Raw genomic sequence first — 14,225 nt, 5'->3', positions numbered from 1 at the left:
CTCGCATATCCATATACCCACTAGCAGTATGTAGTCCCACTCATGCAGCTGTATCAGTGTTGGTTAGCTTTTGGATCTCACTCAACCGGGTATTCGAATTTTAAGAAAAGAAAATAGACAAGGAGAAGCTCAGGCTCGGAGTAGAATCAGACCGTGGTTCTGTTCAAATAAATAGCTCAAAACAAACAATCCTAATGAATAATTAACTGAATGTTACATTGGCAATATCACTCTGATCAATCTCAACTGATGTTAGTTTACAGGAGGTATTCCTTCTTCCTCCAGGCCAATACTTGAAGGACCAGGACAATTTAGTGTTTTCTCAGTTCGAAGCCAATTGTGACCAGCATCTTACAACAACCACCAGGTATGTTGCACTGTCAGAGCATAGAATATCCTAGCCACAGTGATAGCAGATTCAATCTCACACATTGAATGCAATTTCCAGAGAGATGTGTTCTAACCAAGAGTCAAACACCATTGAGGAAATACCAGTGTATATGTTTTATCTGTACCGTCACTTCCAGCCACCCAGTTCTAAACAATTTCACTTTGGAGGAATGACAGACTGAATCCTCATCCAAAATATATACACAGGAACAGCATGAAATCTGCATTTAGTAAGGGTACTTTTAGTGTTACAGTCAAGTGAACACATAGATGATGCTGTTAGTTTGACCAACCACATGGGAAGTAGATATGGAGTACAGATATTGAAGCAAACATTTCAGTCAGAAGTAACAGACAGACAATTATTATTTCAATGAATATTTGTCTCAATAGTCACAAAACTTAAATAATGTGAATTCCAAATGCACGTGCTGTGCCAAAGACTGACATTGAGAGAATTGTTAATATACACTCTCACTCCCTCTCTTGCACCCTCCTCTCTCTCTCTCACTATCAAATGCATAAACCATCCCAACACACATTCCAACAAATAATAGCCATGCAATACCATATACATTGCAAGCAACAGAAACTGTCACATCTGGAATGATTTCTACTCACAGAACCATTGTCAGAGAGGCCTGCATTCCTTCACATTATTGAGTCTGTACCGAGAATTCTCATCCCATTCATTCAACATTTCATTCACACAAATGTATGACAGCAGCAGAGGAGCTGCCATCCCCACCTTTATCGCAACATCATTCTCCTTTTCTTCACCTTTCAGGAATAGAATTTGTTTTGTCTTTTTCAGTCCAGCAAGAAACCTCGAGTACCTCTTTCAAAATTAATCTCAATTTATTGTAAAGAGCCTGACATTCCTCCTGGCCCTCCCTCGGATGTATTGCAGAGAAATACCAAGATATCTGAATACAATTTTCACAATAAATCAGTTTAATCAAGTGGTTACCTTTCGAAGCAGTGCACAAAATAAAAATAGACAAAATTGGTTTGCTTGGTAGGTTTGTGAAACACTCCTTTTGTTTCAAAGCAGAGTTGAACAGTGTTGATTGTTCAATAAATTGAGTTTCACCCTTTAAATCTGCTGCACTGCAAGACAGAAAATAAACTTCCTTTTCCTTTCCACTTCCCTTCCATAGAACAACACAAGAGTACCAGTAATTGCTTCCACCATCACGGCACAGAGCAGGGTCATGTCCTGTCTACATCAGGGAATAAGTTCCCCGTTTGTCTTTTCTGTCCAAGCGACACTGTGTGATCAGGCAGCAGCAATGCAGTTGAATTGTTCACTGCCATTGGCTTTCACAGTTTACACTGATTGCTACTTTAGCATTACTCAGAAAAGCATATCACTACACACTGAAAAAGAAACGGATATTATTCTGACAGTCAACACTTTATATCATTAATCCCTGTTCAACTCTACACTATACAAGTTACAAAGGCCCATTGTGTTTCCAGTCTTGAATCTGAGGAACAGCACAGAGTCCCTTCTGTAGCAGTGTGTTGCCTTTCACTTGCACATGATTCCCACAGGCACCAACAATTAATGATCTTCGGTGGTTTCCCATTCACGACAGGAGACGGGAACTGAGATACAGACTGGCAGCACGAGGGAAAACTCACTCACACACAGCCAGTGGATGCTAAAAGGAAAAGAATGAAGTACGGCCTCACAGTAATTTCCAGATATGAACTGACTCTCAAAATCTCTGATTACACCTGAGGATATTGGACTGTTACAGTGCCCAGTAGTGACAGATAGATTCTACTGCACACTCAACCTCATGCACAATGTAAAAACAAACTGAGACTGAAATGCAATGCAGTTCAGTGCAATTGAAAAGAGTTTGACAGAGTTTACTACTCCGACACAAACCACAACTGAACATACGAAAATGAGATCCATGTGCTCTCCCTGAGACTGTGGGAAACATATCAAAACTACCACAATCGTTATGAAAAGCCAGATACCCACAGAACTTATGTCATATTGGCCTTTACAAATAGACGGTGACAATGAGTAGATGAAGTTCACATTCCTGACAATTACTGCGGAACTGCTGCATAAAAAATTCCCAGTACAGAGACAGTGGGCTGAATGGTCTGCTGCTATGCTGTACCATATCTGTGATTCTGTTTTTGGTGAGAAACAAGCAGTTTAATCAGTGGTACCACAGATCTCAGGCTGTCTGACCAAATAGGAAATATGTGACCATTTGTCAGAATGGTTCTCAGAATAAAGCAGTTCCCCTCCTGTTATCACCCCATGTCCTGAACTTCCTCACCCCCCTCACCTCCCACACGGATTGACACTCAACTCATAAATCACACAATGCAGAAGAGATTAAGAGCCAGCCTCAACACCCTAACAATAACTATCACAGAGTGATTTGTACAGTCACAGAGAATAATACTGGCCTTCAGAGACTTAGCCATTTTGATACATGAGGAGAAACTGACACGTACAGATTGATAACTACACCCACTTGTTCGTATTGCAGAAACACACAAATGATGACAACACATTGACTACAATGTAAAGGTGTGACTGTAGTTATCAGTCTCTCTTGGTTTCTGCTAATGTCAGTCATGCATTCGCATTGCAGGAACTGTCAGGGAGAGATGAATAACTTCACCTTCATTCTCAAAGCTAAAACGGACATACGCAATGATAACTACACTCCCAGTTTCACAGAGCACAAACTGACAAGTATAGTCTGTTAACTAGACTCTCCTATTTACAGAGCAGAATCTCACAGGTACATGTTGGGAACAGCACCCACACATTCGCCCAGCAGGAACTGACAGGTGTACTTCGATAAGTGCATTTACACACTGACAAGGCAGTTCAGTATTTGGTCTGTCTGTGTTGTTTTCCTGTAGACGCTGGTTTGAAGTTCCCCATTAACTGGTCGCTGTACTGTGGTACCTAGGAATGCAGTTTGTTGTTGTGTTCCTCCTCTTTTGTGAATTTTACATCAGGAAGGATATTATTGATGGTCTTGAATGTTTCCTCTAATTTGTTTCGTTTAGTGATGACAAAGGTGTCATCCACGTAGCAGACCCAAAGTTTGGGTTGGATGATTGGCAGAGCTGTTTGTTCGAGTCTCTGCACTACTCCCTCTGCTAAGAACCCTGATGTCGGAGATCCCATGGGTGTACCGTTAGTTTGTCTGTAGGTTTTGTTATTGAAAGTGAAGTGGGTGGTGAGGCATAGGTCCACGAGCTTGATGATTTTGTCCTTGCTGATGAGGTTGGTGGTGTCTGGTGTATGTGTCTTTGGTTCTTCTACTAGTGTAGTCAGTGTTTCTTTGGCCAGATTGATGTTGATGGATGTGAACAGGGCTGTTACGTCAAAGGAGACCATTGTTTCATCCTCTTCTATCTTGGTGCTTTTGATGGTGTTCAAGAATTCTTGGCTGGAGTGAATGGAGTGGCGTGAGTCTTCTACTCGGTGTTTTAGTCTTTGGTGTAGTTCCTTGGCTAGTCTGTATGTTGGTGTTCCAGGTAGTGAGACTATGGGTCTGAGGGGAGCTCCTGGTTTGTGAATTTTGGGTAGTCCGTAGAAGCGTGGTGTGTTGGATCCATCTGGTTTCATTTTTTGGAAGAGTCTCTTGTTTAATTCTCCAGATTTTTGAAGTTTTATGAGTGAGGCTGTGATTCGGTTCTCCAGTTGTGGGGTCAGGTCTGTCGCCACCTGTTGGTAAATATCCACCAAAAGACATGACCCACGATCACTAGTATCCTTGCATACAGATGAGGAAGGCCACCACTTTGGGACAACACATCCATCCATCTTGGACAAGACAAACAGAGACACGCACAAGAATTCCTGGAAGCATGTCATTCCAACCGAAACTCCATCAACAAACAGAGATTTGGAGCTCATCTACCACCCTTTGAGAAAAAGAACAGGAAATGACATCACCGGCACAGGAAGTGACATGACCAACCCAAGGAAACCTAAACACCAGCGCTTCACCGTAGGCTCACTGATGATGTTACCTAGAATGGTGACGAAACGTCTGAAAATGAACCTTCCAGCTTAGTGAGCAAACTTACATCCAGAACCTCAAACTGAGCTACAAATCTTCTCAAAACTCGCTAACAGATTAATATTGTCACTTGCAATTCTCAGCAGAAACTAACAGGTACAGGCTGGTAAATAGTCATACGTTTACGTAAGAGAAACTGACAGATATATATAGATAAATATATTGATTGTAGAAATGATTTGGAGTTGGGTATTGAGGATAAAGTCTCTAAATTTACAGATCATACTAAGCCATGGAGAAGAGTGCATTGTGAGGATGATACTGAGTGACTTCACAGGGACATTGACAAGTTGGCCAAATGGGCAGAGACCTGGCAGATAAATTTCAATGCAGAAAAATATGAGCTTATGCATTTTGCTGAGAAAAATGCAAAGAAACAATACAAGCTTAAGGGTACAGCTTTAAAGGGAAAATTGGAACAGAGAGATCTTGGGGTTCATGTGCATCGTTCTCTGAAGGTGGCCAGGCCAGTTGAAACAGTTGTGAAGCAGGTTCAAAGGATCTTTGAGTTTAAAAATAGAGGCATTGAGTCTCAAAGCAAGGAAGTAATGCTACGCCTCTACAAATCATTGCTAAGACCACATTGCTCAGGCTACGCTTGTGTTCAGTTCTAGACACCTTATTTAAGGAAGAACACTCTGGAGATGGCTTAAAGGTGTCACTAGAATGACAGCAGGAATGAAGGATTTTACGTTCAAAGAAAGATTAATGAAACCAGGCTTATTCTCCATGGAGCAGAGGGGTCACAAATGGGGGTGTTCACAATAATGAAGAATTTTGAGAGGGTAAAGTAGAATACTCTGTTTCCACTATGTCAGTAACCAGGGGTCACAATTTCAAATTTGTCACCAAGACAGCTAGGAGTGAGATGAGGAGAAACATCTTTGGAGCATTGTTCGGATTTGGAATGCACTGCCTGGGAGAGTGGTGGAGGTGGATTCCATATGAGGTATGAAGAGAGAGCTGGATATATGTTTGAAAATGATGAAGTTAGAGGGTAATGAAGATCAGGCTGGGGAATAATCACACCTCTGATAATAGCTCACCACAATTAAAAAATAAATGCAGAGTAGATTCAATTCATTGGCTCATCTGCCCTGATACACTCACCAGGAGATCAAATGGATACTCAAGTTAGGAATGGACAGCACAAAATCTCAAATCCCTGCCATCAAGGGTCAGATCATGCTGCAGCAGAAGAGATTGGCCCACTCAGAGTTATGTGAGAGACAGTTATTCCGATGGCTTCTCAAGGCAAATTCATGTTTGGAGTTGATGTCTGGCTGAGTGAATGGGAACAAAGCTTAGCCATTTCTCAGCTGCAGAAACCTGACGCTCCTCTGTCCTCTCTTCCTTCTCCCCCTTATTTGCTGGAAGGAACAATTGCTATCCATCAATTTGTGAGGCATTGAAGGGATTCTTCTGTGCTGTCTCACAATGTCCGTGGAAGATTGGCATAAACATTTCCCTCTTCACCTTGACCTGGTTCCTCATCCCCTCGCATATCTGTGTGCCTCAGGGTGGTGTATGTGATGCAGGATGGTTGCTGGTCTGCTTGCTCAGCCTGAAAATAGGACAATACAGAAACATAGTAAATGAGGAGCAGGAGCAAAATCGGTGGCCTCATGGACAGTGAAGGTGGTTATCTCAGAGTACAACGGGAACTTGATCAACTGGGCCAATGGGCCGAGGACTGGCAGGTAGAGTTTAATTTAGACAAATATAGAGGTGTTGCATTTTTGCTGAGGCAAACCAGGGCAGGTTAATGGTAGGGCCCTGGGGAGTGTTGTCAAACAGAGGGATCGAAGGGTGCAGGCACATAGTTGCATAAAGTGGAGTCCCAGGCGGACGGCAAGTTTGGAACAGTTGCCTTCAACAGTTCCAACACTGAGTGTAGGAGTTGGGATGTTATGATGTGGCTGTCCAAGACATTTTGCCCCTAAGAACTCGATGCTGCTACTTGAACAACATTCACTACTCTGATCCCAACCACTTTCTGTGGCAGAGAATCCCCTTGGATCCCCACCCTCTAGGTGAAGACATTTCTCCCCACCCTCAGCCCTTCCCCATCTCCTTTAGACTGTGAGCCCCTGAGGGTGGACTCATGTGTCCTTAGCCCCATGTCCAGCCATCAGCAACATCTGTGTTTACCCCTGTTAAGTCCCATTGAAATTTCACAGGTTTCTATGAGATGACTCCTCATTCTTCTAAACTCCAGTGAATATAATCCTAAGCGATCCAGTCTGTCCTTATCCTTCAGTCCTGCCATCCCAGGATTCAGTCTGGGAAACCTCGGCTGCACTCCCTCCATAGCCAGGACATCCATCCTCAGAGACGGAGACCCCAGACTGCAGACACAATACAGCAGGATGTGGTCTCTCCCTGTACAATTTCAGCAAGACAGCCCTGCTCCTGGACTGGAACCTTCTCACTATGAAGGCCAACATCACATTTCCATTCTTCACCATCTGCTGCTCCTGTAATGCTCACTGTCACTGACTGGTGTATGAGGTACATCCAGGACTTGGAGCACCCCCACATCCCAATCCGGCGGATAAAAACCCAATTTCCTGGTTTTGCACCCAAAGCAGATAACGTCACTCTGATCTACATTGAACTGCACGAATCATTTCAGTGTTGAGCCAACAAGCTGGACATTCGGAGTGGTTGGATGGTGAACGTGGGGATATGGAGGGGTGAATGGTGAGAAAAACAAACTTTATCTGGAAGACAGTGAGAGTTTACGGGATGAGCAATTAATATCTGGGGTTGTGACACAGACCAGTTCCTCTTAGAAAAGCACACAGTTGGAACAAGCCTAAAACTGACGATGACAAATGTTATTTCTCTGTACTTTGAACAGGGTGTGGCCAGCTCTGCCAAGGTGGCAAGGGGACGCCAATCTCAAAATGTCCTTGAATGGATTGACATGCTCGACCTGAAGGTAATGAGGAGTTTGCAAAGGGTTAAGAGTCACGTGCAGAGCAGATCAGGTGAGAATGGCAGATTTTGCTCCCATAAGGACCATCAGAGACAGGAATGGGAGTAGGATATTCGGCCCCTCGATCCTGCTCCACCATTCAATAGGACTGTGGCTGATCCAACATTCCTCATGTCCACTTTCCTGCCCTTCCCATTGATTCCCTGTCTGATCAAGAAACTGTAAATCCCAGCCTTAAATCTGCCTTCCCCCTGCTGCCACAAATACATACAGCTCTGTCTAGCAAGGAGTTCCAAAGTCTCTTATCTCCCTGAGAGAAGAAATAACTTTTCATGTCAGTCTTCACTACTGAACCAGATGGTTCTTTGCTTCTCACAATGGTCATCATTAGAGCCTTAACTCCAGATCTGTTTTGTTTAAAGTTTAAGTCAAAATCCGTGATCTGCAATAGCAAGATTTAATTTCAAGTCCTCACAGTACATCCCAGGCATCTGACAAAATAGGATATTGCCTCCCCATTATTTCGAAATTGAAAGTGAATCACACTCAAGTGCGGTGTTCAGATCAGAATAAATTGCCCCGCACCTTTGAGCCAAACATCGACATCAGTGGAATCCCTACAGAGTAGAAGTAAGCCATTCAGTCCATTAAGTCCGTACCAACCATCTGAGCAGCATCCCACACAGACCGACTCCTCTAATGTATCCCTGTAACCATGCATTTCCCATGGTTAATCTCCCTAATCTACCAACCCCGGACACTATGCGTAAATTAGAATGACCACTCCACCGAACCTGCACACCTTGAGACAATGGGAGAAGACTGGAGCACCCGGTGGAAACCACACACACAATATGAGGCAGCAGTGCTAACCACTGAGCCACCGTGTTGCCCAGTGTTTTTGCCGTGTAGGGCTTGGTTAGCTCAGTTGACTGTCTGGTCGTGCTGAAAGTGTGTGGTTCAGTTTCTGCACTGGTTGAGATTGCTGTGAATGATCGTTCCCCTTTGCCTTAGATGTGGTGACCCTCAGGTTAAACAGTTGAAAAGTTAAACAACAAAAATAGTTGTTGTTGGTCTCCCTCTCTCTCCCTCCCTCTCCCTCTCTCTCCCTCCCTCTCCCTCCCTCTCCCTCCCTCTCCCTCCCTCTCCCTCCCTCTCCCTCCCTCTCCCTCCCTCTCCCTCCCTCTCCCTCCCTCTCCCTCCCTCTCTCTCTCTCTCTCTCTCTCTGCAAGGAGACAACAGTGACTCTACATGAACCACCTGCTAAAAACGTAACTTTGCTGATTAAAAATTAACTGCCAGCTTTTTCACTGCAAAATAACTTGCGTGTTTCCCACCTGATGCAACATCACAGTGAGCTGTAAATAAAAGAAAAGACACTTTAATGACAGAATGTATCTAAATGCACGGGGAGAGGGTGTAGAGGCAGATTTACCAGGATGTTGCCTTCGACACTGGAGAGTGCCAGTGATGGAGAGAGATTGGACAGACTGGGGTTCTTATCGTCAGAGCAGAGGAGATTGAGATGCTGGACATGATTGGGATGTATCAAATGATGAGGGTCCATAGATTGGGTAAGCAGGAAGAAAGGTTTCATCCTTGATGGAGGGAGCAATGAGGGACCAAGTTTTCACCCAGAAGCTGGTGGGGAACCTGCAACTTGCTACCTGTGAAGATGGGAGAGGCAGAAACCCTCATCACATATGAAGAAGAATTTTGATGTGCACCTGGGATGCCAAGGCAATGGGCTGAGTGCTGGGGAAATGGAATTAGAGAATGGTGAGGTGGTGTTTTTAACTGGCACAGGCTCGATGGGCCTTTTATTGGCACTGGAGACCTCTCCAACACTGTGACGAGCTCACTTTGGGATGTGTGTTCTACATCCAGTATACTATTTAGATGCAATGCGATTTTGTCCATGTCATTTTCTGAGGTAAGCGGTTTGGCTTATGAGGAGAGATTGAGCAGTTTCGGCCAATAATCTCTGGAGTTTAGAAGAATGAGAGGAGATCTCATTGAGGGATATAAGATGGAAAGGAGAAGGAAAGAGAATGATTGCTCATGTGGGACAATCTGGAACAAGAGTTCAACATTTCAGGAGAAGGGGCTGGGACAGATTGAAAACAGAGAGAAGGAGGAATGGGTTCTGTCCAAGGGAGACAGGGATGTGAATCTGGGGGATTTGCTGTGGGTACATACTGCTGTTCTCGAGTGTGTATTCAATGTTGGGACACTGAATGAATTGGAGGAGGAGACAGACAGATTTGGAATCAATGATAGGTGAATGGGAGTGGGGGCAGGAAACTGGAGCTGAAGCCAAGATGGGATCAGCTGTGCCATATTGAATGGGGCCGTAGGCACTCAAGAGGCTGAATGGTCTCCTGCTGCTCCTAGCCCTTAAGTTGTATTGGTCATTCAGTAGCCTGGGTTCATGTTAGTGTGGGTGGTACAGACAGTAGCAACAGAAAGCTCTTATTCTGGGTTGCTAAAATGTGTAATCCATTAAAGGTCACTCAGTAAGAGTGAATGTAAGACCCATGTGATAATGGAGCAGAATTAGGCTGTTTGGCCGATCGAGTCCACTCTGTCATTTGATTGTGACTGCTGTGTTTCTCAACCCCATTCTCTGCCTTCTCCCCCTCGGCCTTGATCTCTTCACCAATCAAGAACCTATCCATCACCGTCTTAAAGACATTCATTGAGTTCCACAGATTCATCACCCTCTGGCTGAAGAAGTTCCTGTTCATCTCAGTTCAAAAATATCATCCCTTCATGCTGAGGCTGTGCCCCTCATGTCCTCGTCTCTGTCCAAGCCTCTCAGTATTCTGTAAGTTTCAATCGGATTCTCCCTCATCCTTCTAAACTCCATTGAATGCAGACAGAGAGCCTTCACCACTCCTCATTAGACAAGCCCTTCATCCCTGGGATCTTGTAAATCTCCTCTTGACCCCCCTCCAGGGCCAGCACATCCTTCCTGAAATACAGGGCCCAAAGCTGCTCACAATATTCCAAATATGGTTTGACCAGAGCCTAATACAGCTTCAGCAGTACATCTCTGTTCTTGAATTCTGGCCATCATGAATTGAATTCTAATGTTACATTAACTGCCAAATGAACTTGCATGTTAACCTGAAGAGAATCCTGAAGTAGGACTCCCAAGTGGCTTTGTGCTTGAGATTTCCGAAGCCTTCCCCATTTGAAAAACGGTCTCTGCCTCTATTCCCACCAAAGTGCACAACCTCACACTTTCCCCCATTGTATTCTGTTTGCCATTTCTTTGCCCAATCTCTGAGCCTGTCCAATTCCTTCGGCAGCCTGTCTGCTTCCTCACCATTACCTGTCCCTCCACCGAACTTTCTGACATCAAAGAAACATGAAATGACAACGCTCCCTGTGTGAACAATGCTGGACCCAGAGTGAATGGCTCCTTGTCCCAGAGACCCAGGCCAGAAGGGGCCACACTCAGACATTAAGCTGTTGTAATGCGGTAATAAACAGATTGATGTCTCAGTGCCCAAACTTTAGGTCACCTCAAAACAAGATGAACAATATAGCAGTTAGCTATCAATGTACGTTTCCCTCTTCCAATTCAATTCAATGACTGCCACTTGGATTTCCCGTGTGTGTCTATGTTTGGCTTGGACTAGTATGGTTACCGTGTCCCAGTTAAACTGATGGCCTTCACTGTCAGTGTACCGATAGTAAGAAGCGTTTATTGTGCAGTTTTGCTGCTAGCAGATGTTCATGTGTCTTGATAGCTAGTTTTCTTCCTGCCTGTCTAAGGTAATGGTTGTGGCAGTCGTTGCTTGGTATTTTGTAGACCACATTGGGTTTGCATGTTGTGAGAATGCGGTCTTTAATCCTTGAGTGTTTATCATAAAGTGGCTGTGGGCTTGTGTGCTCCCATGATTCCTGGTGGTCTCAGGAGTCTTGTTGTTTTGGCGTGCTATGTCCTCCTGTTGTCCAAAATAAATGTTGACTCCCGGGGCAACTCCACCCTGCCACCACCTCTCCAGGGTCTATCCTGCTGGTGGGACATGGCATATCCAGGGATGGTGATGGTGGTGTCTGGTACATTGTCTGTAAGGTATGATTCTGAGTATAATGCTGACTCTCCGGATTTTGACATGAGCTCCCAGAGGTTAGGAAGCAGGACTTTGCAGGGCTGACAGGGCTGTTTCAGGTCTGTTGTCTTTTCCGGTGCCTGACTCGATGCTGGGTGATCCATCCCATTTCATTTCATTATTCAGAACTTGTGGCGAGGAATACGACTGAATGGCTTGCTCTTTCGTTTCAAAGGGTCAACCCTGATTACAGGTCACTGTACTCGAAACATTAACTTTGTTTGTCTCTCTCGATGGTTGCTGCCAGATCAGCTGAGGTTCACCAGAACTTTCTGTGTTTATAACCTGTAATGTTAACTCTGTTCCTGTTTCTCTCCCTCTCCATAATCCGGCTAAGATTTTGAAATTTGCCGTTCTTGCCGTCTACTCCTGATTGATGCGAGACGAAAAACTTCAAACAGAATCTGTTCGTTTTCCAGGTGCAGTCCTGCCAAGTGAATATCATCAAAGATTCCCAGCTTCCCAAAGTGGTCTGTGTCTACTTAATGACCTATTCTACAGGTGTGGGGGTGGGGGAGGGGGGTGGGTGGTGGGGTTGTTGGGAGGTTGGCATTGGGTGTGTGGTTTGGCTGGGGGGGGTGGTGTGGTGTCAACTTCAGAGAGATACATGATCGCGATAACGGTTTGTACAAAGTACAGCTTTCTGTCGGTATTTACTGTTTAAAAAGCAATTGGTGCATCAATTACAGATCATGGTCAATTCACCACAGTCTTACCAGATCATTAGAGCTGCTCTCCCGTTGGAGAGAGCGGATTGGAAGGTGATGGAACCTGAGGGTCACTGCGCCTCAGGTGATTGGGAGGTTCAAAAGGAGAGTCCTTCACGGTAACCCCATCCGGTGTAGGATTTGAACCCACACTGTTACCATTCTAATGCATCACAAAGCAGCCATTCTGAGGCAGGAATAGTCGCTGATCTGGAGAGGGGGTGTAATTACAAAACAAATAGCCTTGCCCCTCTCCCCACCTCAACATCATTGGAGATAAAGAGCTTTGTGATGATACTGTCGCTTTAAGAGATTATTTTGTCCTGGTTTCTTTTGAGAGAGAGAGATTGAATGAGAGCCATTGAGCTCCCTGGTTAAGGCCACTTGACTAAACAGTTTGAGTTTTTTTTTCCAGCTCTGGTGGGTGTGGCCAGCTCTCTCAGAAGATCAGGATTTCTCGGTTTTGTTTCATTTCACATGCACCTGAAGCTGTTGGCATCTCAAGTGCCTTTGAAGCTTCAGTGGATGTCTCCCGGCTCCTGCTGTCTCTGTATTTTCTGTTGACTTTTTATCCTCCTGGATTGGAGATCTGCACGTGAGAACCTGTGTCTCAATTTTCCATTTCTGTCAAGGACTCTGTTTATGGGATGTTACTTTTTCTTAAAACAGTTAATTAGCAATAGTTACTATATCTACTATTTTGTTACATTTCCAACAGTGATAAGTTATTCTTAAATCGTCTTTCTTTTGTTGCATTTTAACTATAGTGTTTAAATAAATTGTTTTGCTTAACATTGAGTTGTTTGCCCAATCGCATTGCATCTGAAACCAGCACTTCATGTTTGCTTTGAAAAATAAAGTTAGGGGAGAGACTACCTTCTGAAAATTCTTTGAGTGGGTCTGGCCTGGTCTAGTCTTGTCCATAACAGACTGAATAATTCCAAAGATTTCTCTTGGGAAGACAGACTGAGCGGTTTTGGCCGATACTCTCTGGACTTCAGAAGAATCAGAGGGGATCCAAAATGCTAAAGTTGGGGGATTGACAAAGGAGATGGAGAGAGGATGTTTCCTCATGTGGGAAAATCTAAAATGAGAAGTCAAGTCAAGATAAGGAGTTGGGGCAGATTGAAAATGGAGATGAGGAGGAATGGCTTCTCTCAAAGGTTGGGGAGAACGGGCATGTCTAACCTGCACATCCATTGGAGTGTGCCAGGAAACAGGAGCACCTGGAGGAAACCCACACCATCACAGGGAAAATGTGCAAACTTCACACAGACAGTCACCTGAGGCTAAAATCAAAGCTGGATCCCTCACACTGTGCAGCAGCAGCGCTAACCACTGAGCCACCATGTCATCCATTGAGCCTGTTCCACCTTTCAGTATGTGCCTTCACACCATTAACTTGCCTTTAGTCCCATCCCCTTATTATCTCAGCCAAACAAAAATCTGTCAGATTGGAAACTAACCACTGATCCAGCCACTGCTGTGTTTGTGGAAAAGAGATTTAAACGTCGATAACCCTTGTGTGTAATCATTTAACGGAATGTTTTCAGCCTAACGTTAGCAACATACCATGGCGATCCAAATATGAAGCCGTTCTTACTATTTTTTTTGAAACAGAATTTTCCTTACACCTGTGAATGCTCTCAGTTTCGATTATAACCTCTGGAAAACGCACACGCCCACCTGATCATGTGTTATTTGCTTACAGAAATCTACTGGTTGAATTCCTGTAGCCACAGGTTTTGGGGCAGGATTTTTGTTTGTCAAAGAGATACATCATGCTTTATGCCCCAAGTTTGTATGTTTGCTTTAGAAGTCCCGTAACCAGTAAGGGGCGGCAGGCACTAACGTCCAACTGGCAAGCTGAGCCCAGAATATCAGGATGGAGCTGGGGAATACTTTACGACAGAGAATCGAGGAGAAAGTGGGAGAAAGAAACAGAGTGGTGATAAGGGAGGGTCCTGGGAATGAAGCTTCATTG

At 44.4% G+C, this 14,225-nt stretch overlaps 2 protein-coding genes across 5 annotated transcripts in view; one reads left to right on the top strand and one right to left on the bottom strand.

Moving 5' to 3' along the window:
* Positions 1 to 14,225, top strand: part of LOC132206967 (uncharacterized) — a 405,704-nt gene that overhangs the window by 135,227 nt on the left and 256,252 nt on the right. The window lies entirely within an intron of this gene.
* Positions 2,330 to 14,225, bottom strand: part of LOC132206965 (uncharacterized) — a 54,558-nt gene continuing 42,662 nt past the window's right edge. For 3 of the 4 annotated variants that reach the window (XM_059642100.1, XM_059642098.1, XM_059642097.1), the window contains exon 4: positions 2,330 to 6,033. In XM_059642100.1, coding sequence (XP_059498083.1) covers positions 3,344 to 4,303 — 960 coding nt within the window. In that variant the 5' untranslated portion in view covers positions 4,304 to 6,033 and the 3' untranslated portion in view covers positions 2,330 to 3,343. The remainder of the gene's footprint in view (positions 6,034 to 14,225) is intronic. The other variant, XM_059642099.1, reaches the window with a different exon arrangement.

The sequence above is a fragment of the Stegostoma tigrinum genome, chromosome 44, assembly GCF_030684315.1.
Source record: "Stegostoma tigrinum isolate sSteTig4 chromosome 44, sSteTig4.hap1, whole genome shotgun sequence".
NCBI classification, from domain to species: Eukaryota; Metazoa; Chordata; class Chondrichthyes; order Orectolobiformes; family Stegostomatidae; genus Stegostoma; species Stegostoma tigrinum.
This window is presented reverse-complemented; position numbering and strand designations above follow the sequence as displayed.